At 42.8% G+C, this 27,443-nt stretch overlaps 2 protein-coding genes across 10 annotated transcripts in view; one reads left to right on the top strand and one right to left on the bottom strand.

Moving 5' to 3' along the window:
• Nucleotides 1-21,359, top strand: part of MTSS1 (MTSS I-BAR domain containing 1) — a 125,799-nt gene extending 104,440 nt beyond the window's left edge. For 3 of the 9 annotated variants that reach the window (XM_057368400.1, XM_057368416.1, XM_057368442.1), the window contains 8 exons: nt 863-1,020; nt 2,272-2,379; nt 3,344-3,441; nt 5,412-5,622; nt 14,397-14,591; nt 16,499-16,663; nt 17,012-17,174; nt 18,330-21,358. In XM_057368400.1, the coding sequence (XP_057224383.1) occupies nt 863-1,020; nt 2,272-2,379; nt 3,344-3,441; nt 5,412-5,622; nt 14,397-14,591; nt 16,499-16,663; nt 17,012-17,174; nt 18,330-19,021 (1,790 nt within the window). In that variant the 3' untranslated portion in view covers nt 19,022-21,358. Of the gene's footprint in view, nt 1-862; nt 1,021-2,271; nt 2,380-3,343; nt 3,442-5,411; nt 5,623-13,285; nt 13,406-14,396; nt 14,592-16,498; nt 16,664-17,011; nt 17,175-18,329 lie in introns of all 9 variants that reach the window. The other 6 variants (XM_057368457.1, XM_057368449.1, XM_057368467.1 and 3 more) reach the window with 5 other exon arrangements.
• Nucleotides 21,360-23,771: 2,412 nt separating this feature from the next.
• On the bottom strand, nt 23,772-27,443 carry NDUFB9 (NADH:ubiquinone oxidoreductase subunit B9). The gene is made up of 4 exons (XM_057368390.1): nt 27,299-27,443; nt 26,975-27,167; nt 24,996-25,109; nt 23,772-24,025 (listed from the first exon to the last, which is right to left on the bottom strand). Exons 1-4 carry the CDS (start codon nt 27,382-27,384, stop codon nt 23,894-23,896), a joined length of 525 nt encoding a protein of 174 aa, XP_057224373.1. The 5' UTR covers nt 27,385-27,443; the 3' UTR covers nt 23,772-23,893.

Below are 27,443 nucleotides of genomic sequence, written 5' to 3'. Positions count from 1 at the left end.
AAGCAGCATGAAATCATCTTGTAACTGCAAGATGCTGCTGCTTAGACATACTGGTTCAGTAATAATATGTCTAAGSAGCAGCTCTTCATTCCTAGGGAAATATTTTTTTGGCATGAATGCAGTGTAAGTAGTCAGTGCAGAATAATAGCTGTCACAGAAAGTTTTGGTATTATGAGTTGACTGTAATTAACACATTGAAGCTTTTTAATTGCAAAACATTGGAATGTTATTATTTCCATCTACATAATCAACATATATTGGAGATCTAGTTTTTAAATATATATGAAATATTCAGAGTATTGGTTTAGTTTGGACTCTGGAATAAATAAAACTGTTTCAGCATTTGGTTTGTGCAGCACACTTGAACSCAGTGCTCCAGTGATTGGTAACATGTCCTTAATAGCATCTTGTACAGGAGATTGATTCATTCATTTAGTGGCTCTACAAAATTCTCATTAGGACCTTGTTAAGCACAAATGCAAGAAGGAGGAGGAATACACCTGGATTAGTGATTAATGCTCTCCCAGTTAGTGAGATGTTGGTTTTCAGCAAGGATGATGTGTAGATTGTCTACAGCTAATGCTTTGAGAAAGTCCTTGTGGAAAATGCTGTCTTTGGCTTGTTGAAACCTTTTGAATTTAGCTGGATTTCTATTCTATGCAAAAGTGTTAAAAATAAGTGCTTTGAAATGCTTGATTTAATTGTGGGGGAAAAAAATCCTTACTAATTTGAATTAAGGGAAAGTTCTGGTTGATACTTGCATTGCAAAAGCACAGTCCAGCAGCAGTGCTGGCTGAAAATAGTCGTCTGTGRAGAGGCACAGTTTTGACAAAATGTACTCTTGATTGTTTCCTGCATACAGGACGGGGTGACATTCAGCCCCAGCTGGATAGTGCTTTACAAGATGTCAATGATAAGTACCTGCTGCTTGAAGAAACCGAGAAGCAAGCTGTCAGAAAGGCTCTGATCGAGGAGCGCGGGCGATTCTGTGCTTTCATCTCGATGCTGCGCCCTGTGATAGTAAGAGCTCTTTGTTTTCTGTCACTACAATTCACAGATTGGATAWGTGGCCAAGAGCCTCTGAGGAGAGTGACTCGTTTTGTCTTGGGAATGAATTTCTAGAGCCAAAATTCAGTCTGTATCTCTGTCTAGCAAGTGGTGAGATTTAGGACCTTTCTTGTGGCACTTAGTGTAATTCAGCAATGGAAAACGCTGAATACTTTCAAGGTGACTGATGGGTAGACAATGGGCACGAAGACTGAAGTCAGTTTGTGTTCTCTATGCATTCCAACCTGAGACGCTGTAAATGCAGGTTTTTCCACTGCCTTTCTGCTTAACATCACATTTTAATATAAATCCTCCTTACTCCTACTCCAGTACTAGGACTGATAAATGTTTCAAGACCTCCCCTRTGTATATAATGACATTATCTGACAAATTGCAGGCTGCTTCCTTGCAGTTTTCTGATAGCTCTTTTCCTTCTACATGACAGTTTTTCAGTTCATTGGAAAGGTTTGAGTAAATTTTCATCATCTTATGTTGTCTGAAGCCTGACAAGGAACTGTTCATGGCTTTGTGCAAGTGAGGTGCATTCCTGAAGGGTCACCAGCATGCCGGGAAAATGTTCCCAGTGCTYGTTTACAAAGAGCATCAGTCTCAACAGAAAACCACTGTTAGAGAAGTAGGAAGGTGATGGCTGAGCAGGAGGAGGTGAATTCCAGATTCAGAGGACCTGGAAGACATGGTAGCTAAGGAATTACTGTGGTTTGCAGTGCAGGAGTCATCATCTGCGATAGCTGTCAGGGTAATCTGAGCCAGAACAAATTATYGGTGTATTAATGCTGTATACCTATATAGTGCCTTTAACTTGAAATTTAAAAAAAACTTATGAATTCAGCCTCTGTTTACATTCAAGCTTAAAATTGTTAAGGCACATTAATGAGTATACATAGAAGAGTTAAGTATTTGTCAAGTGCWGCAAAATTGGCACTTTTTTCTGAAGATATCACAAAAAGAAGGCTGAGACTTATTTATCTTGTTGTTAAGAGAAAAGATTTCTGGGCCTCAGAATCTAAAGCAATCTTGAAGTAGTTACAAAACAGTAAATTAATATTTTCAACGTACTTCCATAATAACTTAATGTGCAAAGAAAAAGCAGCTCCACTGGACACCCTTACAGTCATCAGCAAAGTGAAAAAGGTCATGTATTGTGTTACGGGTCTGATTTTTAAAGCCAAGGCTGTGGTTAGCCTTGCTCTTTTTTCTTTCCAGGAAGAAGAAATATCAATGCTAGGAGAAATAACCCATTTACAAACCATATCAGATGACCTGAAAAGTCTCACCATGGATCCACACAAATTGCCATCCTCGAGTGAACAGGTTAGCTCTTGTTAGCTGGAAAACATYGCATTTGTGGCTTGCACTGCTTTTCCTTTTGTGCTGTGAGGAGTATTGACTCCTAGTGTTAGTGGCTTAATGTGATGTTTTGTAGAAGCTTTACTGCAGCATGGTCATTTTTATCARGAGCAATTTTTAAAAAATTGTTCTGTTTTGAAAATTTGTTTTCAGGGGCTGAATGCCCCTGAAATATTTGGTGAGACCAGAGTGAAGTGGTAGCAGTAGCACTTCAAAGGGCATGAAGATGCCTCATTTCTGAGGAGAATATATGAGAAATGAGTGTCATGTCCTTGCCCTGCAATTGAACATCCCTGTCTTTTTGTAGTGACAAAATTGCTGGGGTTGGGTAGCTTGATGGAGTCTAGCATTTGAGCATTTTTCCATGCTGTCTTTAAAATGCATAGGAAAATGTGTGTCATTAAATGAATCCAAATAGGACATTTTTCTCCAATCCTGCTCTGTGAACTCAAATTTTTTGTCATACTTTAATCACCTTGTCATTGACCTAGAAGTGTAAAGCTCTCTTGTGGTTGTACTGGATCTTCAATTAATTTTTTTTAAATGCTACAGTACTTCAACTCAAGGCCTGTAATAATTTTTAAGTCAAAGCAAAGCAAACAAAAAAAAACAGATAAATAAAAACCAGATGCAAAATAATGCAAAAATTAATCTCCCATTTACTTTTAAATTTTTTTTTTCCATTCAAATCTGAACTTTTCAGCTGTGATAGTAGCCTTAGTGTTGAGGTATGGTAGTACCTGGAAAGCCAAGGATGAAACCCAACTCTCCTGTGTGATGCAGCGTAATTTTGGAAAAGACCTGAGATTGAGTCAGTTGGCACTGAAAGTTTGTAGCAGTGACAAATGTTGTATGACAAGCAGATACTTTCTGTTAATAGGGGGAAAATTTTTCCACATCCTTGATGCTATTGATTATCTTTCATCAGGTAATTTTAGATTTGAAAGGTTCTGATTACAGCTGGTCTTACCAGACTCCTCCATCCTCTCCCAGTACTACCATGTCCAGAAAATCCAGTGTTTGCAGGTAAGTCGATTGGTAATATTTATTTTTAACCTGTTTGGGGACTAAGGGAGGCAGATTCAGACTGTGAAATGGATTTGTATACATTCCTAAATCTTAAATAACAAGACTTACTGAAMCAAGTCCCTCGTGGTCTTTATTCATTTAAGTGTGTGCTGAGAATATTGAAAAGGATAGGCATGACTGAACAACTTTTGAACTCAAGACAACTTGAAGATGCTCTTGATTTAGTTCTCTTGAATCCATTTCGGATCAAAGAGCAGACTGTACTTGATCTAAGCTCTGAGATTGTCCATTCATAATTTCCTTTTCTGTTTTTCATATGATGACTTTTTAGATTACTCTAAGTAGCTGTTACTAATCAGTRAGTTAAACKGTTTAAAAAGGGAAAACATCCTCGGCAATTGCCCTATCAGTCTGGTAGATGGAAATGCKTTTTTGATACAAGTTTTTTTGACTGTTTAATGCTGTCTAATGCTGTCCTGAAATATGTTGAAACACTGGATTCTGTCTATGCTTTCTCTGTAAAAACTGTTTTCTCACATAAAACAGTTTATTAGCATGTTGCCCCCGTATSCTGGTGTCTACATTTACTCTTTCCTTTTACTGAAAAGGAAGATACCCTGTTGTGTATTCTGCTCAACACCTCTCTAGCTGCTCTCAAATGATTACCTTTCAGTTTGCTTTATGAATAATGTACTACAGGTTCCCTGTGTATGAGCAAAGTTACCTACAGCATGTCAGAGCAAGTGAACACGACTTCTATGTACCTACTTGTCTCTGCATGCAGATACATATAAAAAAGTCAGTACTTTTATATATATGTATGTGAAAACGTGCATAAAGCAATGAGCACAGGCTTAAAGATGCAATATCCTGAAGCTATAAAAGAAAATGGCAAAAAAAAAAAAMAACCCAAATTCATCATCTGTTCCTAATCAACTTCATCTTCTTGTATGGCACAGACTGGTGTGTGTGGGTAAAATACAGCAGAGCTCCTCTTCCTCTGCTCCACTCTGACTCGTACATCTTCTCTGTACATGGCCTTTGTGTGCAGGAGGTGCAGGCCTCACCCAGGTGTCCTTCAGAGCCATTCCTTGGGCCAGGCTCCTGCCAACGGAGAAGGAATCTGCCTTCAGATCAGGGCATCCTGCTAGTCCTGCTCAGCCACCCCAGCAGGAAATTCCTAAAGCTCCCACATTGTGGCTATCCTGTCCTTACTGTCATTCATGGATTCTGAGGGTTAAAAATCAATCTTTTCCTTTGGAAAATCACACTGTTTTTTTTCATGGCTATTAATTTGGGGTTTTAATTCTCTGATTGTGTTTGTTACTAACTAAATCTCCATACCCAGTGGCTTGGCTTCACTCTGTGTGCTGTCACATGTTTCTATCTGGTAGGAAACCTTCCAGTGAGCAGAACATGTCCCAGGTAATCTGAAGTGTGAGGGTTTGGTGATGCTTTCAGAAGACTCACAGGTTGTCCTGCTGGCTGTCTGCAGCACCATGCYTAGAGCCAGGCTTTTAGATGAACTGCAATGTCTTTGGTGTCCCTGCTTGAAATCCCATTGAAAATCTGGGCTAAGTGTAAGTCAGGAATAGCAGAGAACCATCAGCAGGCACTTTTTGAGCAAGTGTTCCGCAAATCCTAGGGAGGGCATGTAGCAATCCCCTCATCCCTAACCTGAGTTTGAACTCTCAGTGGTTACAGATTTGATCATTTGAGTGACACTCAAGGTAAAATGCCATTTTCTCTCTGGTTGCCAGGGATACTGCAGCTGCTTATGGTTCTTTACTGATATATATGTGCATATATATATATTTAATTTGTCAACATTTTTATTTTCCGGTTTATGCTGCCTGTTGCTAGAGACATGTGGAATGTTAATTGTACTGTATATGGGTCTCTCCCCACCCCACCCTTGTGTCTTTTCCTCTCCCCCTTCCTTTCTCTGTTCCTTTTGTCTCTCACAGCAGTCTGAACAGCGTTAACAGTAGTGATTCCCGGTCCAGTGGCTCGCACTCGCACTCACCTAGTTCACACTATCGCTATCGCAGCTCCAATCTGCCTCAGCAGGCACCCATGAGGCTGTCCAGTGTGTCCTCCCATGATTCTGGATTCATGTCCCAGGATGCTTTCCAGTCCAAATCGCCATCCCCCATGCCACCAGAAGCACCTAACCAGGTACGTGCAAGCATGAGAACAAAAACCTGAGTGTGAGCTGGACTCTGTAACTTGGCTCACCTTTCAGAAAAAGGATCTGATGTGGTTTTGGGTCAGTTTAACCAYTGAGGGTAAGGCTTGTCTCAGTGCACTTCATCCATCTGAAAGTTGGGCCCCTAGCTGGAATGACTTATGCTGCTTTTTGCAGTTAGCTCTGAAGAAAGGGATGAGTCACTCTTGGGCGATTTAGTTTTCCCTCTGGCCCTGGAGAGAGCCTAGATGCCTAACTTTCAGATAGATACAGACAAAAAACAGTAATTCCACCTTACAGGAAGGAATAATACTCAGTTTTCCCACTGAGGTTACCAGTTCATATCCTGCACAGATTGCAAKTGGTTAATATCTGGTGGCTCTGCTGTTTAATGGGCAAATATTGATGCCAGAACAGCCTTTTGACAGCCACAGGATTGATACTGGTGGCTTTGGCATCATAGAGACTTCTCTGGGATACTCTAAATGTTATCATTATCATATGGAATTTGTTTTGCTATTTTTTATGACTCCCATTTCTGTGGATAGGCTTGTGTTTTGGACTTTCAGCTGAGCGCCTTACCAAAATAATATTTCTGCATAAAAATGAGAGGTATCCTTACACATTTATGAAACTCATAAGAAATGAGTATTTATGTAGTCATATATGACAACATCCTGAAGCCAGTCAAACTAAGAGGATTTCACTACGAGTATCAGCAAAGCTTTTTCAGAGCATTTTTGGGTCTGCAGAAGGAAGTTGCTGCTCTGTTGCTGCTCATGGTGTCATTCCTCTGAAAACTAGCTGGCCATCTGCAGGCAGAGCTTTGCAATGCTCCATGGCCTGCATCATTTAGCAACTGAATTCTCTTTGCTGTCTTTTTTTTTTTTTTTTTAAGAAATCACAAGGCAGCTGTAATATTTTTAAACATGGCTGAATTGCCTTTCTCACATTATAAATCCCATTGAAAAACTTAGCTGCAAACTGAAGTGAGTCTAATATCCTGTTGTTTAGTATTAATCTAGCACACCCTGAGGTCACTGGAGAAGAGTGTCTTTTGTTTTAAGAAATTTAGTTGCACTCCTTTTCACATGTTGGGGAGTGAGTAGTTTTCAGGCATGGTTGGGGAATGTTAATCCTCATAGCAGCAAATGTTAGTGGTTGCCAAGTGTCACCTGCCCATATAAACTGCTCCTAGACCACCTTTTATAGCACCCAGGCCCTTGCCTTTGCAGAACATTTACTAAGTAGCACCCTTAGAGAAATTTTTAAGGTATCTTTCAAAACAACACTTTCATTTAGGCTTGGAACACCTTCTTAAGGGAAGCTCGACAGTTTTTAAATATATTTACTTCTTTACTTTTAATAGAAATGCTTTCTTTTGAAATGGTACCTCTTCTGTCCCCAGTCTGGACACATCACCTTTTTTTAATAGATGACATCCTGAAGAACTTTGTGCACACTAATAAAATGAATGTTTTRTTTAGATTGGCTATGGCTAACCTAAGTGAAATGCAAAAAAAGTAAATGAGCARTATTAAAGTAAACTGGAATAGTAACAAGGTAAGGAAGTTGACTTTTAAAATACATACATCAGTTACACATGCTAGCATCATCTTTGGTTTTCATAGTATCCACTGCACCTGCATAAAAGGGCAGTAATCCACATGATGATGCTGTGTTTGCAGACAAGGATGTAACTTTGCAATTGCACTTAGCATGAAAAAAACCAACACCTCTTTTTGCAAATTCCCCTGTTAAGCAGAGGAGAGAACTTAGGCTGGTATCAGGTGGCAGAACATCCTGAAAATGGATGGGACTCACGCTGATTTACACCAGCTAAGTTCATACACTTGTACTTCATTTTAGAAACTGTCCATAAGGTTGCAAACTGATCCAGGCATCACTTGAGCTATTCATGAGCTGTACAAGGCTGCAGCAGTGTGACAAGTGTAGTGTGTTGGTATAACAAATAGATATGTGCTCTGTATGTCTCTGGCTCTGTTTACCTTTACGCAGAGGAAAAGGTAACAGATCATTGCCTGGCCGCTTCATCTTTGCTTAAGTGTCTTGCTTTGTATGTTCAGCACTGAGTAAATGGTGTGTGTTGTGCTGACAGGTRACTGTGACTGTGAGCTGAGCAGAAGCTGTTCAGTGGGCAGYGTTACCCCGTGTTGTGTGTCTCTAACCCACTGACAGATCTCCCTGTGGGGCTGTGCTTGGAGCCTCGGTGCTGGGTGGGGAGGAGGCTGCTGCTCTGTCTGAAACACTGATGTCATTGTTTCTGGTAGTGACACTGAGGAGGCAGAAAAGCAAGCTCTGGAACCAGCAAAGGAAATTAAAAGCTGTATATCTTATGCAGGTGGACAYTTTGATGATGTTTGCTACCTACGTGCTGTGGCATGTGTTGGATCAACAAAGCCCTTTCTCTTTTAATAATGAGATTTAGRAAAAAAGRAGAAGAGGTTTCCATAAAATTCCCRTATTTTAGGAATGYRAATATATGACCTATGTGAAGCTATTATGTATATAAGCTTGCCTACATTTTAGACAAGCAAGTGTTGCTGAAAATTAACTGAATTTCCTCAAAATCACAGATGGGGGTGGAGAGTTGGTGGGAATCTCCAACAAWGAGTAAATAGAGATTGAAAAAATATGTAGACTATACCAGAGGAGAAAGAGTGGAAATGAAGACTGCTTTCCAGTCTGTAGTTGTTATTAAGAGCAGTAAGTTTTTACAGTTATCACACTTTGCATAATAGAAAATAGAAAAAATAGCAATCTTAAAACCAGACTCTGGTTCACTGGTGTATGAGGATCCCTTTTCTTAGCATTGCWGGGAGTAAAGTGTTAGCCTATTGCACGTGGCTGTACATTTGGGAAGGTCACTGTAAAAATCATAATTCAACAGGTCCATTTGGGTGTAGCTGGACAGCTGGAAAAGCATCATAGGTCCCTTTCTGGGGTGTAACAGTTGCTTAAATGCCAGATGTAAGGTCAGCCATGGCCAGCATTGCCCATGACATGCAGTGACCYCATACAAAGCCCTTCTGCCAGTCCTGCTGGGAGCCCAGAGTAGCTTTTGGATGGAGATTGGATGTGGCTAATGCTGCTAAACTCACACATTGCCCTGTGTAGTACAGACTGAGGCCTGGRAGTATCAGTGATCAAATGATGTGAYAGTAGCWTAGTGATGTTTGATTCAAGGGGATGATAATAGTAGGATCTACTGGATTTGAAGTGCACATACACAGGGGAAGCACTTGCACAGTTGGATTTTATAGGCTGCTTGTGATTTCATGGAGATGAAAGCAAAGKGAGAGAAAGAAGCAGATGAAGATAAAAACGTTGATGTGCTCTCAGACAGCAGAAAGATAAGTCTTTAGTATTAGAATACTCTGGAAAKAACTTTGTTGTAACAGTGGAGTAGAGGGAAACTGAATGTGAAGTTACTTCTGCATGTACGGTTATAAATCTGTAAAGATTCTGCTTTTGAGGAGATYCCATTGCTTTAAAAGGGTGGAAGTTAGAATAGGGGCAATATATTGTTACAGCTATTCAGTTTTCCATTTAAATTAAGAAATGTTTCCAAACCAGACCTTAAAAAACCCACCAAAACAGAAAAAAAACCCCAAAAAAACAAAAAACAAAAAAACCATCAAAAGCAAACAAACAAAACAAAACCCAGAATTTAACTCCCAACTGAAATGCATCTGTAAGTTATCACCAGCTGTTTGTTTTTGCCTAAAATGCCTTTTCTAGGTTATTTTCCAATAATTTGTCCTTGACTAGAAAGAAGGATCAGTAGAGACAGATTCTTCAAAATTGGACAAAGTGAGGAGGTGATCTTGAGTCACTATCCAGAGCTTTTTGAAAAATAGCTGAGACCATCTTCCACTGACTCCAGAGGGACGCTGGATCACACTCATCATTAAGATTTGGTCTCCTGGGAATGCCTTGTCCAGGAAGCTCTGTCTTTTAGCTGGGAAAGAGAGAGGCTTAAGAAAGCAGTGCTATGTTTGCATGGAAAATGTAGCAAACAAAGGATGCAAGTAATCTAAGATAAGCATGGCCCTTTTATGGGTTAGTAGGATAGCAGATGGAAAATGTAATTGCACRGTCCAGTAGCCCAAAATACAGCTCTTTTTTTTTTTTTCTGTATCCCTGCTGGAACTCATACATACCACTCAAAGCAGTGGGACACTATCCAAGAACGAGCCATGGCTCATCTGAGAGGACAGACACCAAGCCACACTTGGGGCACCACGTGTCACTGTGTAGAGCACAGTTTTAGCTTTCTGCTGATACTGTTGACTTTCAGATTTTTTCTCAGAGGAGATGGTTTYAGATCAGAGCAGAACTGCCATTATTGCAGCTGTGGGGAAAAAATAGCTAAAATGGAAGAACCGATATTAAAAATTATTCAAATCAAATAATAATTTTAAAAAACGAATCTATTAAAACAAGTTGAAAAATCAGATAYTCAAATTTCTTGCACCAGGGGGCGTGGAGTAGAAATTGCTCTGCCCAGTGTTTGTACATTGCTTCCAGGAGAGGGTGAGCCAGRCAGAGGGTTCTACATCTAGGAAAAAAACCTCCACCGTCTGGAGACTCTTTGCCCAAGCAGTGGCTGTGCAGTTTCTGTTTTCAGTCCCCGTGTACTTCATGCTAAGAAATGCGAGCTGGTCTGTGCTTCCCACACCCAGCTCCAGCCATTCAGGACTGACCTCTCCAGACTGATCCAAGCATCCTTCGACCTGCTGCCAGTCATGTTTTCCTTAAGCTTTTCCTTTAAGGGTTCAGTATTCTWCTGCCTCCCTCTCCATTGTTTTCTCACTGTTGGAATCCGTTTTTAGCAAGACCAGAGGTTCCCCTTCTTTGTGCCTTGCAAGTTTCTGAAGACAAGGAGACGCTGTTTCGGTACCACCATCTCTTCCATTTCCTTCAGCTACCAGGATGTTTTCTGTATGGCATCTTGGTTCAGCCTTTGTCTAGCTTTTCTTGCTGAAAATGGACACACTGAATTAATGGGTCAGTCCTTTCTGTCATCTTTTTTGTCACTTTGAAGGAATTTGCTTTATTGCAAAGGAATTTCACTTTATTGCAAAAATAAGTTCACCAGTTAGTGTTTTTTCCCCATACACCAAGTAAATTGAACAATTCTTTGCATCTTCAGAATCTGCATTTTTGACCTTTTCTTRTCTATTTGCTACATGCCTCTTCCTTGATAATAAACCTCATCCATGAGCTACTTCTACCACTACTTGACACAGCCTTGTGAAATCCCTGTCTTGTAGACACAGATAGTGTATTAGATGTAAACCCCAAGTTCTTCCTTGTCACCACTGGGGCATCTGCAGAAAACAAGGTGGCACAAGCGATGCCATGCTTGGAACTCAGACTCTTCACACTGTCTCTCCTGCCATGTGCGGAGTATGCAGAYCCAGGAGAGTCATTCAGGCCATAAGTAGGAGGTTTCAGAAAACATTTTCTAAAATTACATTTTTCTTTCTTGGTTTTTTTCCTGGCCAAACCATAACACTGGAGTGAGTATTCTCATGAGTCTTCTCTTCTGAGGTACCTGGAATGTCGGGCAGAACTCTGGAGTTTAGTAYAAAAGCTAGTTTTCTATAATGTATTTTTCTCTAGGGATAGAGGCATAGTCTCATCTCCATTTAGTGCACTATGGTTATGTCTAATGGCAGAGTCAACTGCAGCTCATTTTGTCAGTATTCTTATTTTTAGAGGCTTTTCTCCTGTAAAAGGAGTTGCATTAAGTCAAGGATGTGACACATACCACTAAACATCAATCCACTGCATCATCAGGTACTCCACTTTCACTGCTTTCCTGAACAACTMTGTGTCATTCATTGCTGTTTCCTCTGATGTTACCTTCACCTCAGCTCTTACTGCACATTGAATACAAGCCTTGTTAGCTGAGCATACTTGTACCCTAAGCACATTTGACAGGTCACCTGCATATCTGATCTCATGGCAGTATAGGATGGGGTGAGTGTTATTTTTATAAAATACTTTCTCACTCTACGTGCTTTTAAAAATTTTAACAGCCTTTGCAAAATTTCACCAAAATCACAGTTTACCAGTAAGCTCAAGATACTGATACTGTGTTGACTTCTCAGCTGCCCCAGCAGTCTCCACCAAAATCCTTATGGTGACAGTGTTCCATGCTGGGACACCGACATCTCCTTGCACCCAGGCAGCTGGCTGTACATTACCCATGTGTAGCTCCTGCTGAGCAGTGAGACAGCTTGTGGGTGTTAGCTGTAGTTCCTCCTTTGCACTGCCTCATATCCAGCTGTCCTATTGCAAGCTCACCCCAGATCTCACCTGAGGTTAACTGATGACGTTTTATTTCAGGTGAGATTTCCCTTTCTTCTCAGCATGTAATTCCTTGAAATCTSTTGCTTTGCTACACAAACTTGATACAAGAGCCCATTCTCTCTGCTGTCATAAACACCAGGCATATCCTTAGATAGAATTGTTTCACAAGTCTGTGGCTACTAAAGGGTGAATTGGTCTTGCTCTAGTGTTGAATTTCTGACAGTGAATAGAGCTCAGAACTGCCCTAACCACTCTGCCAGTATTCTTGACCATTTCCAAGCTCTCACTGAGACCTGGATGCACATCCCTACAGAGCAGGATGCCACTTCCCAGGGGCAGATGTGGAAGAGCATTGTAGTTGGTAAAATGGTCCATGTGGTTATTCCCCTTGGCCTTCATGTAGGTGAATTAGATGCTGTTGTAGAGGTCTGGCAGCAGCAAATGTACATAAAGGCGTGCACYGAAAACTGGAGAAGTTCCTAGGTAGAAACAAAATGTTTGATACATTCAGTGGACATTTTACATCCTGCRTTTTTCTTCACTCTCCATCCAAGCCCCCGATATTTTCTGTCTCTGCTGTTAAGAGAAGGCAGGTGGCAAGCACACACCACCACTTCTGCACTCAGCAGAGTGCATGTACCTTCCTGCTGGCTGCTGGGCAGGAGGGTTTGAGTCAGAGTGCTTTTGGTGCATGCATCCTACCTGCAGAGGCACATGCATACAGATCATGCACTTTGGAAACCTCCAGTTTTGGTAAGTATCACTTCTTTCTCTGTTCCATAATACTTGAACTCAGATGAACTTTTACAAGCACTTCTACAGATCAGAATAAATGAGCAYTTGTGAATGTAAGTGACATTTGCTACTCCATGTTTTAAATACAAACTTTTTGCCACTGAAGTACTAATGATCTGCTTTTCTGTATAAATCAGTTGTCTCAGTATATTGCATGTTTGGACCACAGGTGCCCTCAGCTTCTTGCTCTGAGACAGCAGCAGAATTGAGACGCTGATATTGCAATGAGGAGTTGAGATCACTGCCTCAATTCTCTCATTCCTAAGCAGTGTGGCAAGTTCTCGCATTAAGCAAATGGCTTTCTTTTCTTTTCATAGATTTCCTGAACATTAGCAATACTTTTGAGCGGTTTCTAATTGATTTTTAAAATGCTAACCCTTTGCTTTTCTCATCCTTCCCTCTCTCCTGTGTGTCTATGTGTATGTGCTTTTTGTCTTTCTTTTGTTGTGTTTTTTTTTCCTTTTTTGATGGCTTGTGTATCCTTTCCCTGCGTTGCGGTGCTGTWTTATGCTGCAGAATTCGTCCAGCTCTGCCTCTTCAGAAGCCTCTGAAACCTGCCAGTCAGTGAGCGAGTGCAGTTCCCCCACCTCAGTCAGCTCAGGCTCCACCATGGGGGCTTGGGCCTCCACAGATAAGGTGAAAAACTTCATCTCCAAGACATACAAACCTACTAGCTCATTATCCATACCCTGCAACATTTGGACAAAAAAAAMCCCCGTGCATGGGATGCAGCCATCTCTTCGTGAAGATGAGAATAGGAACTGTTGCACGCTCCCTTAGAAATGAATCTGTTTGAATAAACCACACTTGCCTTTAAACTAGCTCCTAGGAGAAGCTACAAATTGGGCATTTTACAGAGGTAATTTTCTAGGAAAAGCTCTTTTTCCATCTTTTCTACTCAAAGAGATTGTGGAATGCTGCCCAAACCCCGCAGGTTGCCTGAAAAGAAGCACCTTGCCCAGGTTGTGCTGTTTGTGGCTTCTCACATCTCTCCCATTAGGTAGTTCACATTACACTGAGTAATTTGGGTTGTTTTTTGACCAAAAAGGAAAGCAAAACACATGTGGTTGGAATAAATACCATGAGATACACTCTGAATCAGGGGAGGAAGTGATAGCAGTCTCCTTTCTCATCTGGTAAATACTTGCTGTTGGTTTTTGTTGTTTTTTTCTTCCATATCATCACACAGAATATGTCATGTTTGAAGGCTGTATGCTTTTCCTCTCTGTCCAGCTACACAAAGTRAATGCCACCAATGCACATGCCTTCAGGATTGGAAAAGTTCTGTTTCTGTGTCCACAGACTGCAGGGTACCTAAATTGCAAAGGCTTTTTCACAGGGTGCTGCTTTCATGGACAGAAGGCAAAGCTGCTCAGCCTGGAGACAATGACCACTAGATTGATGCCTGAAATTTGTTACAGATAACAATTTTCAGGTGATCTCACTGCTGAACCAAGCATTGTGTCAGTTTTCTGTTTTTCATTTACAGCAAATTGAAGAGTTTCCTTTCTTTTGTTCTAAGATACAGAAATTGTCTCCCTAGAACATGAGTCACAGTATATTTTCATATTCATTCTGTTTATATTAATTTCTCTGTTTTTTGTTTTTTTATTTGTTTCRTTTCCAGTTGTCTAATGGGTTTTATCACTGTAGTTTATCAAGTGACCCATCCGTAGCTTCAGTTGGTGCAGGTCCTTTCCCTCATTTCCCGCCTGTCTCCCGCGCGTGGACTCGGGCTCCCTCAGCCCTCCTTCCAGACTACGTTCATTATTACACCATTGGGCCAGGCATGTTACCATCATCTAAGATCCCTAGCTGGAAGGTTTGTGTTCCTTTTGTTGTGGCAGTCCTCACCTCCTCATTCCAACAGCATGCACACGGCAGTTGTTGCTCCCTTTCGGTCCCTGTAATTACTGGTTGATTTACTCTGATATCACTCTGAATGGGCACTGCATGGTGAAAATCAGACCTGAAATCTGGTTGTGGGTATTTCTGAATGACCTCCTGTGTTCTGGCACCAAATTAAACAGACCAAAGCCAATAACACTTAGGAAGGAATAGTTTAGTTCTGGAACAGTGGTGAAAACATTCCAGGCTCTGTTCAGGGGGAAAAGAGTTTGTTCAGCACTGTCAAAGCACTCACCTGAGCAGGGAAGGGCATCCAGTTGTCTTAGTGGGACCRTACATTGGACACCCTGATGTTCTCCCTCTGTCTGGGCCCAGTGGCTGTAGGCAGGCACACTCTCCTAGATCCAGCTGGAGAGGTTTAAGAAGGCGCTTGGCACTGGGTAACCCCAAGTGGTGACTGAAGCTTTACTCACCCGGCTCATTTTGCTCTCTTGGGGAGACCACCAAAGAAAAGTGCAGTAACTTCTTTGGATTGCTCCAGCTGGATCTGCAGGGATCATATGTGGCATCAAAACATGTCTGCTCTGCTAGAGCCTGAATATTCATCAGCTTATATAATACTGTACATGAGCCACAGAATCGGTATATGCATCTAAATTGAGATAGTTTGTTACAGATCCCCCAATCTCTCCATCCAGCAGCTGGAGGCTGTTGGGATACACACAGGGTGGCCACAGTGGTCCTGAGGCTTCAGGGTAATTTTTTGTGTCTCTGCTAGAAGCACTTTGCTAATATATTTCATAGCAAAACACTCAGAGCAGAGACACAGCTGTCAAGGCAAAGCAGAGTTTCATATGTGTTAGTAAAACCCAAATACCTGTCTGTGCTAGGAGGTGTGTCAGTTCAGCTGCCTTGCACTTCTCACTCCTTGGACTGAGACACATCACTAAGAACCCTCAGTGGTCTTAGCCCATCATTAATTGTCTGTCAGAAGGCTGTGGGAAGCTGCCCAGCAGGCAGCTGGGGGATGTGGGGCCCATTCTCATGTGCAAGTTGTCTTTTCATTTTTAAAGCAGCCTTTGTCTCAGTGAAGGAGAACTCTCTTAGGATTGGGATTGTCCCTGCAGCAGCTTCACTGGGGGAGCTGCTGCTCAGCACTCATTCTGCATCCCAGCACAGGTCACGGATCAGTCCAGCTCTTTGTGTGCAGTGTGTGGGTTCTAGATGCCCTCAGGACTTTGCTTAATGGAGTCCCAWGTAAATACAGCCCTCATGGCTTGAGGAATTTCTGTTTCAAATTTAGCGACAGTAATTCAGAGTGAAGTTAGTCTTTCCTCAGTACAGATTACCATTATAAATTAGATTTCAGTTAGTAAGTAAACTGAGGGGTTACTCAGAGTAACTTGCTCCCCTAATGTATATGAAAAAAATCTGTTCAAGCCTAATTTTTCAGAACTGAAGACATCCATAACAGCAGGTAATACTAGAACCTGTGTACATCTAGAGCAGTTACATCATTGATTGGACATTTATGTGTATCTTTTGCTGTGTGCCAGTGATTTTTGTGCTTGAAATTCTGAAAATAYAGGCTTTAACACCATGGAATTTAATTTAGATAAAACTCTAGTATCAAAAAGTTAAATACTTTCATTTAAGAACATTTTGGTAGAATAGGAAATTTAGATTCCTTTTAATAAAGGAAATAGGTTTAATAAATAAAGATTTTTAATAACCTCAAAATTAATTTCTCACCTTATTCAGAAAAGCATATCCAGTTTGATACATAATCTGTTGCATTAAAATTGCCCATTTGCATAGTTTTGCCTGTAACTGAAGCACATTTCCTGATGAAAGCTGTCCCTAACGAGCTCATTTCCTTAGGACTGGGCCAAGCCAGGCCCGTACGATCAGCCCATGGTGAACACATTGCAACGTCGCAAAGAAAAGCGTGAGCCAGATGTCAATGGAGCAGCTCAGAGCGGACCCCCAGCACCCCCTGAGGAGGCCCAGAGACCTCGGAGCATGACRGTGTCAGCTGCCACGAGGGTGAGGGTGAAGCTCTTATTTCAAATACTCTGTTTGGTGTAGAGGAAATGGCCGTGCTAGCTCCTGCCAGTACCTCTGATACAACTTTGTGTTGTGTTTATCCAGAAAGTGGTGCTGTTGTGGTCAGTGGGAAGCTTGCAGGCAGGAGGGAATGTTCCACTGGGTATTGAGTTTATAGAGCAGTGTCCTCCAAAGAAGCATCTGTTCCTAAGCCCAAGTACACAGCTGGGCACARTCCTGTTGGATTGTGATGGTGACAAGCTCTGCTGCGGAGGAGAAGCAGCTAAAAGTGGGTGAAGTTGACTGACCCTTCCAGGCATAATGAGTCTCTTTCCTGTGTGTGAGCAGCAGGGTGAGGAGATGGAGGCCTGYGAGGAGTTGGCTCTCGCTCTGTCCAGGGGGCTGCAGTTGGACACCCAGAGGAGCAGTCGGGATTCCTTGCAGTGCTCCAGTGGCTACAGCACCCAGACCACAACTCCRTGCTGTTCAGAGGACACGATCCCATCTCAAGGTATCCGTCCAAGAGATGTTCTTTTTTAGAGCATTCCCACTCTGGCCATCACATACTTTCCCCATGGTGCCAAGGAGCAGCTATCACTTGCTGCTTTGTAGTCAGGTGGGGTGGAAGGCTGRCATTGCTATTGGAAAGCTTTTTCCAGCTTGGAATGCAGCCTGGATTTATTAACTACATAGAAACCTGGATTGCTGCATAGTGTACAATTGTACAAAATACAATTGTATTCTCTTGTGCATTACTCCAGTGAGTTTCAGCTTAAGGATGCCATTACCTTAAAGAGGATCCTGGAATTATAAATTACACTAGTATTGCATCAGACACTTACTGGGTCCTTTCTGAGCTATTGTCTCAGCAGATATGCACTCATGAGCTTTGCTGTGTTCCCTCAGCACTCTGAATCTGCTCTTGGTTTCCCTTGGTGACCTTTTATTTCCTGCCTAAGCAGRAATTTTGTAATTGGAAAAAGAACCTTTTGGAGACCTTAACTTGGGCATAGCTGGGAAGCTGCAATAAGGTATTGGGTTTTGTRCCCTATTTCAGAACCAGGAGCAAGCTGGGAGGGACCAAGTTTCATGTTTGCAGTCCGAGCCTTGTTTGCTCAGCTGGGKTGATGGTGCTGTGCAGTCACAGGAGGCAGCAGGGGCCAAGCTTGGCTCAGCATTTGCATGGAGAGGAAGGAACCCAGTGCAATTAGTGAAGCTCAGGCTGAGTGCTTAGAGCTGACAGCTGGGATTTMCTTTGTTTGCAAAATAAACAAATTTGCTGCTGAAATCACTGGTACACAGTCCCCTGAACCCACTTGCCTAATCTAAGGTACGTTTTTCAAGTATTCCTGCCTACAAGTGGTGGCATATGGCTTGAAGGGTGCTGGTTTTGGTACCCTCATGTCAGTGACAGATATTGAGCTCATTCTCTTTCACAAGAGCTGTGAGCCCCCTGCAGCTGTAGGGTTGGTCTGCTGTGGTGCCTTCAGCCACACATTCCTCTCAGGTCTTGGTCACAGAACCTCAGGCTTTCTTCCTTYTAAAGGTGGAAACTCCCTGAAATTCTTACTGGCTCCCAGGCTTTTTTGGTTATCTATACATACTTCAGACTTTCTGACTCAGCTGTCTGCTCCAGCTTGTTCCTAACTCTGTCTTTTGGCATCAGTTTCAGATTATGATTATTTCTCTGTGAGTGGTGACCAGGAGGCAGAACAGCAAGAGTTTGACAAATCCTCCACCATCCCAAGAAACAGTGACATTAGCCAGTCCTATCGCAGAATGTTTCAAACCAAGCGTCCTGCTTCCACCGCAGGTCTGCCAACCACGCTGGGACCGGTCATCGTCACCCCCGGCGTCGCCACCATCCGACGGACGCCCTCCACCAAGCCTTCGGTCAGGCGCGGGACCATCGGCGGAGGCCCCATTCCCATCAAGACGCCGGTGATTCCTGTCAAAACCCCAACTGTTCCCGATATCCCGGGGGGGCTGCCCGGTGCCCTCGCCGGGACAGAAGAGTGCCCCGAGCAAAGTCCGGAGTCTCCAGCAGCAGGAGATGGGGGACAAGGTGTCACCAGCGTGCCCTCGTGGAGCGGGCAAGCGTCCGTCAACCCYCCGGCGTCGGGCCAGAAACTGGGCACTGCCGAGGAGCAGAGGCAGGCGGTCCCCGAGAGCGAGGGCGAGGAGAGCGAGCGGGATGGGGTCGGCAGCCTGGCGCCCGTGGGGCAGGCGGAGCTGGAGCCCGGAGAGCTGAGCCCCGGCGATGTCCCGCAGGGGGAGGATATGCTCAACGCCATCCGGCGCGGGGTCAAGCTGAAGAAGACGACCACGAATGATCGCTCAGCGCCTCGGATTTCCTAGGAGTGGAGGAGCTGCCAGACTACTGAACGCCGAGAAGGAACTGTGAGAAAAAGAATTTGTCTCTATCCATTCCAATCTGTAATCAATGATTTTTGTAAGATACTCGGTAACAGACAGTCTGAAAGTACTCTAAAAGAGAAAAATAAATGAAAGAGCATAGTAAGACATAATCTTCAGTGGTGTTTTAATTTGTAAATATCAATGATTTTGTTTCTGCATTTTTTTGATCTAAGTTACACTTTTAATTTTTTCTGAAGGTGCCAAATCCCATTTACCTTTTTTATAACTCTCTTTGTAAAGTTTTAAATCATAGGAGAAAAAAAAATTGTCRAGTAGTTAACTTCAGCAAAGGGATTTAATGAAAATTTGGCTTTTTTGCAAGCTTTTGTAGAGCGCCTTGTAATAGTGAGATTAAAAAATAGAACAATGGGACTTAAAACAGTTTAAGTCAAGCTATAAGGAATGGATCCTCATTTAAGTATTAAAAAGAAGTTTGAAAAGCAGGAATAAAAATTGACAATAAAGCAATATATAATGCAAGGAAGAAACCTGCAGTTGGTAGAGTTATTGGGGGGTAGTGGGGGGAGGGAGATGCCATCAAAATAGCAGATGCTGTTGCACAAAAGTAGCCTAGTAGGATGAATTACTAGTAGCTTCATGGTAAATGCATCAGAATAAGCCATACTGGATTGCAGTGTTTTGTTTCTGTAGGGTGTTTTAAAAAATGGGTTTTTCCACATTTCTTTTTTGACTGCACAGCAGCAACTCTCAGTCACATGCATGCAGCCTTAACTGTGTAGGCTTGGTTCTTCCACCTTCCTTTCCACTCATCCTTCCGCTGAATACAAACAAGGACAACAGGCTTAAGGCAGATACAAATGTGAAAACATTTTTAAAATGCAAGCAGGGAGTTCTTAGATGTTATCAAAATGCCTTTTTCTGACTGTGCCCAGCAGGCTGGGCACTTTAGAAAGCCCAACTATTTTGAGAAAATACTTAAAAATTTGACAGGTGAAACCAGCTTGTGATCTAATAAACTGCGAATGTTTCTTGCCAATACAGGGGCTTGTTTTTCTTAACTTCTTTTAAATGGCAGTTGATTGGCTTTTCTTAAATACTGAAAAGAAAGGGGTGGGGGGTGGGGGGTTGGGGGAGATACTGTTTTTTTGATAATACCGGGAGTCTGACCACTATAATCTCTTTTTTTGTACTTTTAAGTAATGTTTTTTGGAACGCTGTTGATAGAATCATTAAGAGTTGGATTTTTTCCTTAAAATAAAAGTAAGTTATTGCTGCAATACCCGTCTCCTAAAGCTGACAGAAATATGCAGACCCCTTGGCATGACACGTATTCCAGTCACACAATCCAGAAGGATGCTGTCTGCCCACCCACAGCAGACCCACATGTGGAGGGACACCAGACTTGCAGATCCGGGATTGTTTAAAAATGTACCAAATTACACACATAAGGGGCTGGTTTCCACCACACTGCTGATTTCTGTTGGCTCTAGACTTGCCTACATGACCTCTTATGCTTTAATACATAACTGCATTGGATGTGAAGCTTCTAGTAACTGTGTAGTCACTGTGTTCTATATGACATTTTACACTGCTGTGCTTGCTAAACTTTTTTTTTGTTATGGCTTAAAAGCAAAAAAAAAAAAAAAAAAAAAAAAAAGGCATGATTTTTAGAAAATATTAAACCTTCCTTTCTTTGAAAAACAAGCTCCTTATTACAGAATATAATAAACAGTAGTGCCTGTGGTGTAGCCCACCAATCTTGATACAGTAGCTGATGCATTGTGCAAATGAGGCTTTGAGATGGTTTTTGCATAAACAAAAACTGCTAGGAGATAATCTCAATAGTTAAAAGTGTTATTTAAACCTTTGAAATAAATGGATGTAACTGTACCCAAGTACAGCTTTTCACTTGTTTAGTTCTTAAACGTTAGTATAATCAGTAAAATTTAATATAAAATGTTGCCAAATTCAATGTAGAAAGAATGTGACAAAACACTTTGGATAGTTCTATTGTTTGTGTTTTTGCATATTGTAAAAGCAGTGTCACAGCTGAAAAATAAAATGTTTCTAATGGTAAATTATTGTGGTTTAGTTGCTAGTTTGTACTGAGAGTTGACCTCTCCCTGTGCAGTTTTTTGTTCTAAACTGTTATAAATAATTGCTGTAAGTGTGTCTCCCTTCTACATTGTAATGATTGCTTAAGCCTACATTATAAATAAAGAACTGCTGAAAAACTTCTGTATTTTGCTTCTTAAAGACTTTCTGCTTCCAGAGACTTGGACATCAATGGTGGCCTTCATCAGACTTCTCAAGGTCATGCAGGTTCCATCTGTGTGTAACAGAAGCATGAGAGAATTAAAAAACAAGTAAATAAAATTGCATATAGCTGTGTTTTAMTGATGGGTACCAGCAGGGTAGCAGTGGAACAGAAGTGCAGTGCTAACGATGGGTATTCCCATTAAATAGTAACTGATGACGTTTTCCTGCACTTCTCTGTTGTTACCTGGCCAGGAAGCACAGATAATTCTGCCTTTTTGTGCATCCAGCTCAGTGCTGGAGYGCAGATCCTTGGGCCAGAGGAGGCAAATTGCTGCTGTCAACACTGCCAGTGYTACAGCCAGAACTTACCAAGCACAMCAYCAGCACCATCTCCCACAGTTCCCCAAGTGACTGAAGACTTTCTTTTGTTCGGCTTTCCCAGCACTGATGGCAGAGGGGGGAGGACATTGCTACTTCTTGGAGCTGCCACATAGTAGCCCAGTTTATTTGCTTCCCATTGCAATGATTTCATTTTTGTCTAAAGGTTTCCATTTGTCACTGCACTGAGTTTATGTGGCCAGGTCTAGGTAGCAGGGGGCTACAGGCTTCTGTGAGAAGCTGTGAGAAACTTCCCCCATGCCCAGCAGAGGCAATGTCACCCATCTGCAGGACGGACCCACTGCTGGCCGAGGCCGAGTCCATCAGTGACAGTGGTAATGTCTCTGGGATAACAGGTTTAGGGGAAAAAGTTACTGTATGACAGCAACAGCATCTGCAGAGAGGAGTGAGAGTGAGGGGACCCAGGTCACTGAGGAAGGAGGGGCAGGAGGTGTTCAGGTGCTGGAGCAGAGATTCCCCTGCAGGTGATGCAGCTGYGCTCCTGCAGCCCGTGGAGCTCCACTTGTTCCACCTGCAGCCCGTGCTGGAACAGTGGATGCTCAAAGGAGGTTGAGAGCCTGTGGGAAGCCTGTGATGGAGCAGGCTTCTGGCAGGCCCCATGGACCCACAGAGAGAGGAGCTCATGCCCTTAGGTCAATTTGGGTCAGCTGTCCTGAGGAGTCCCAGCTATGTCCCCTCCCATGATCTTTCCCATCCTTAGTCCACTGGTCAGTGGGAACACTGAGTGGACACGCCGGGTGCTGTGGAGCCCTGCTCAGCAGTAGCCAGAGCACTGGTGTGATCTTAACACCTTYCCAGGCCTATGAKGGCTGCTATGAAGAAAGTTAACTCCAACCCATCCTGTCCCAACAGCCAGGAAGATGCTAAAGGAAAAACCAAGGTGGTTTGGCTGGAAATGTCTCCAAAAGGATCTTGRTTTCATTCCATCTCTGTGGCTGTTTCTCAGGTACTGCTGAGCATCTCTTGCTCAGGTGCTGGTGCTTTGCTCAGCTGTTTCAATACTGAAGGCATTTGTTTTGAGTGAGAGCTCCAACCTGAGGTGCAGCATATGCTGAACAGCTGTGCTGGAAGAGGSCACGCCTCAATTCTGCCACTACTAWCKMAGCACAGAGAACAGATCCTGCTTCCTGGCAGGAATAAAAATTCCACCTGTAAAATATGTAAAGCTGTTTTTCTGGAGTTTTGTTTTCAAAATTCAGATGTATTGTAGACTTATAATAGAAGGGGGGGGCACATCGAAGTTCCTAAAACCCAGCCAGATTAAAGCCTGATTCCCGAACTACAGAACTTTAGTCCTTAAAAGAGCTGAAGTTCATACCTTGCCTTCTTTCATTCAATTGGGGGTTACAGAAAAATTAGGCTTTAGGGTCAAATATGGGTACGRTCCAGTAAGTTCTGTAGAATGAAAGTCAGATTTGGCAACCTAAATCTCTTCTAGCCCTAAAAATAGGAAAACAGTTGAAGAGGCAGTTGAAGAGGTTTTCCCATAAGCTTTTGTTCAGTGGCTGTATTCCATCTGTTCTCTCACGGGGCAGTTAGGGAATATGTTAGCAGACCTTCCCATATTTTGCACTGATGCTCTGGAAAAATGGTCAGAAGCAGCTTTTTGTCTCCAGTTCAGTGTCACATGGCCAGAACCATTTGTGACCCATGAATGAGCACACAAGAGCCATAYTCCTCAGCAGCCTACACATTAACTTATACAGCTCAGTGGTTATCTGGGATTCAGTTTATATTACTTTCTGCTGGTGCTCTACAGCACTGCTATCCATGCCATGAGGAAAGCACCATGTTGTAAGGAAGGTTTGTGTCTTGTGAGATTTGATAGCAAAGTGAAAAATGCAGCAAAGAGCCTAATGACGTGGGAAAGGAGGGAAAAACGTGTTTATCCTGTAGCAAGGTCAGAAATACCCTCAACTGCAGGAGCACCCAAAATCCACATCTGGTGTCAGTATCTTTAAAAGCTGGCTCTAACACCTTGCCTGTATTTAGTACCACATTCCACGTTATGGGCCTGGTATGAACCACCTGCACGAACTGGCAGTGAAGTGTGAGTGTGCTAGAGAAGAGCAGTATGCCAGAAAAACACCTTCTCYGTTACTTTATTTGGCTTTATTCTGTATTACTTTGAGAATAGTCACTGATGTGCCACYTGCTTGAGCACAGACTGCAGCATTCACACTCCACATACTCTCACATGGGCTGTTCACGAGGTCGAGTGACGTGATGCCACCACATGGGGGGCAGATGCCCTTCCTTACGAGCTGGAGGCAAAGCTTCAGTTCTTGGACCACCAGCTGGAGTTTCTTCTTCCAACTGCTTAATCTAGGAGACAAGATACAGAACTGCTTTAGCACATGAACACACATTCCCATAATGTGATTTTCAATGCCCAGGGAATGAGCAAAACAAGCCCCTATTTCCACAGGAAAGAAGCAGTGGTAACACCTTGTACCAACAGGTTTCATGTTTCCCAACATTAACTTCCACCCATTAATCACTGTAGGCTCATATTACCTAATTAAGTARTAACTTTCAGGAGCAAGAAGTGATTTACAAGAGAAATTTCACTTGAAAGGTCATTATTTCCATGTAATTCACGTCTACCATTACTATATTAAACAGGYTGAATTGTGCTGCTTTGGAAGGGGCCAGATAATTCCAAGTCCAGACCAAGTTTCCCTGCAGTCAGCAGGAGACTTCTGTTCCTGCACGTCACCAACAGCCCCTCACATGCTCTCAATACCCATTTCTTGAAGCAGTACACGTGCTGGCTGCCCCTGTGTTAATTCTGCTCAGAGTGCCACACTCCATACAATCCAATGGAATCAAAGAATTGTTCTAAGAATATCAACTTCTTCCAACCAACTCTCAGTTTAGGATGGCCAGAAATTAGTCTCARTGCCCAACTGATGACCACTGCAGCAAATCACTTTCAAAAGTGTGAGCAGAAAGTGTCAGAGCTCCACAGCAGCAGAAGATGAATTCTCTGGGCATTAGCCTCCTTTCATCTCACTCTTGAATTTTTTTCCACAAAATTGCCACAACAGCTCTCACTGACACAAGGCTGCAGGTTCAGCTTTAACTTCAAATTCCCTTTGCAACCTTTCAGAAGCTGTAACAAATGTGTCAGCATTTTAGGTCAAGACAGTGTTTCACATTGACAAGGGCTCCAGTACTGAAGACTCTAACTGAGACTGCAGATGACATTCATCATTTTTCCAAGAACACATCTGTGTCACCCAGGATAGTTGTGTGCTAAAGAGACTTTACTGTKCACAGAGCAAGTACTGACCTCTCTTTCCCAGCTTTCCCGCTGCAGCCTCTTCCACTGCTCTCGTTTGGCAAAGTAATCAGGATACATTGCCTTCTCAGAAGGATGCCAGAAATCCAAGCACCATTCAGGAAGCTGTTRGAAGAAAAATAAAATTTAAAATACTGTTTTTATATATGAATYCATATTTGTACACATGCAGAAGAATGAAACACAAAGGCTGAAGCCAGTGTTACTCCCTAGATTTTTTTCCATTAAATACTACATAAAAATATTATTTAAGAGTTGCCTATCTCAAGGCACATGKCAGAGATCAGGACTTTTCACACATTATCCTAACCCATAGGAAGACATCACAGTGACTTGCTTAAATTGCAGCATTYCAAAAGTCAGGAATCTCAGTCAGGTCATCTCAGTTTACTCGAAATATCATATAATAATTCCATCTGGTAGAGGAGAAGATCTGATTTTTTCCCTTCCTTCTCTCAAAAGCAGCAGGTTAGAGGAATCCTCCTCTCCAACTACTGATCTACTTCACTTGACAGRGACAGAACATTACAGCTAATATCTGCTTATCTACAACTACTAAAAAATGAGCAGTTTCATAGGCCTTTAAGATCTCAAGATTAGTCTGATCTCTAAGACCTTCTRACAAGCAAAAAACCAAAATTCAAAATTTTGCAGTTATTTAAGAATAATAAATTGTTTACATTTTAAAGAGAGGAACACTGATTAAAAAAAATCCATTAAAACTCTATTTTTTTTAAAGGGGGGAAAGATGGCTCCAGTACCACCATTCATTCAGCGATATTCATAATTTTGGTTTCCTGCTGTGATTCTCATCACAGAACAAACCTTTGACTGAACAGAAATAGCAGAGCTGCTGAAGTAAAAACTATCTGCACACAGCAAACTCCAAATAAAACCACCAATCAGCCTGAGATCTAAAAATTACATTTTGTAGCAGCATCCACAATTGTCACTGATACACAAACTAGCCAAAGCCTTGTGACAGCTATTTTGTTAAGATACTTTTATCCCATCAGACTGGGAAAAGAGAGCATAACTCAGTTTGTGTTTCTGTAGAAGGACTAATCTTTTCATTTATTGCTCAACTGGTGTTTTTTTTGTCCAGATTCTCTGTCACTATCATCTCYACTGCTCCTAAGGCCCCTGACCTGGGCATAAACTTAAGTCCTTCTCTTCTCTTTTCACTCATCTGCTCTTTATTCTGCTCTGATAAATCTATATCAGATTTTTTCCCCTGGCTTCTTATTCAAAAACATCTGATCAGATCCAGTCTTGTGCCAGCACTTTTTTCAAATTCATAAGGAGATGGGTGCATGCAGTCTCTAGGTTACTATTAACTTCTAATGTGTTAAAAAGATGTTGCCAAGAGAATAAAATCTGTTTTCCTTTGCTCCTAAATAGAACCATCTTGATGGTCAAAGCCTTTAGAAGTGCATTAAAGAGTCTAAAAATAAGGCTTTTATTTCTAAGCACCGCTCCTGTTACACTGTGGCACACAAACCACACAATCKGGCACTGCAGCATATAAAGGGAAATGATAACTGGCACCATTACTCCAAATGCTGGAAACAYCATAGGCCTGAGTGAAGGGAAGTCCACCAGACAGCCAAGGTGACACCTGACCTCACCAGAGGAGCCAGGGCTGTGCTCGGGAGGCAGCAGAGCTTCCTCAGCCCCAGCTCTCCCCTGTGCCAGCCTCACCTGACACGGGGGCCACTGCGTTTGGCAAAAGAGCAGATGATTATTCCGGGGGAAAAAAATACTCTACAGAACAAACAACTAGCGGTATTCRGACTCATCAAGAAACTCCACTTTCAAAGACCAGGGCAGCTACTCCCACACAAGCAGCAAGATGTTCAGCGAGCTACGRAGTGACACTGCTGAGCCAAGCTGCGGCCCTATCCAAGTCCATTTTACATAAAACGAGCGCAAAGCAAGCGCAGCAATTCACAGTATTACGGACACTTTACCTTGTAACACTCGTATCTCTCGTACGAAGTGCCCCCGGGGGAGTCGGGGAAGATATATGGCTGCGGGTGCTGGTTGGCCCAGAACTCCTCCTCGCCAGCCTTCAGCAGCGCGGTGGCTTTCACCATGTCCTTCACATCCTTGTTCTTATCGAACCGGTCCCTCAGCAGGCAGGCGAAGTAGCGGTACTTGTCTCTGCGGACAGAGGTCACGCAGAGTGAAGGGGAAAACAACCAGCCCCCACCCGAGGCCCAGCCAAGCGCGGCGCTGAGCGCCCCGATGTGAGGGCGGCCAGCGCTTCCCGCGCCCAATTCCCCTGCCCTCACCGCTCGATGCACCAGGACTCGAGGTGCCGCAGGGATTTCTTGTACAGCCGCAGCACCTTCTGCTGGTGTGTCAAGTAGGCGGCCATGGTGCCGGGCCCTCAGCGCACCTTCCCCTCGGCGCGGGGGATGCCGGGAGAGCGGCGCG

This window comes from Malurus melanocephalus, unplaced genomic scaffold (genome assembly GCF_030028575.1).
Source record: "Malurus melanocephalus ecotype Western Australia unplaced genomic scaffold, MMel_1.1 scaffold_3, whole genome shotgun sequence".
Taxonomy (NCBI): domain Eukaryota; kingdom Metazoa; phylum Chordata; class Aves; order Passeriformes; family Maluridae; genus Malurus; species Malurus melanocephalus.
Note: the sequence above shows the minus strand (reverse complement) of the source record. Positions and strands in the feature narration are given on the sequence as shown.

Excerpts from the sequence above, each read along its gene's own strand:
- NDUFB9 (XM_057368390.1), bottom strand. The coding sequence starts at position 27,384 with ATGGCCGCCTACTTGACACACCAGCAGAAGGTGCTGCGGCTGTACAAG. Across the intron at positions 27,168-27,298 it reads GAGTCCTGGTGCATCGAGCG|AGACAAGTACCGCTACTTCG; the intron begins GTGAGGGCAGGG and ends CTCTGTCCGCAG. Across the intron at positions 24,026-24,995 it reads GGGAAAGCTGGGAAAGAGAG|ATTAAGCAGTTGGAAGAAGA; the intron begins GTCAGTACTTGC and ends CTTGTCTCCTAG.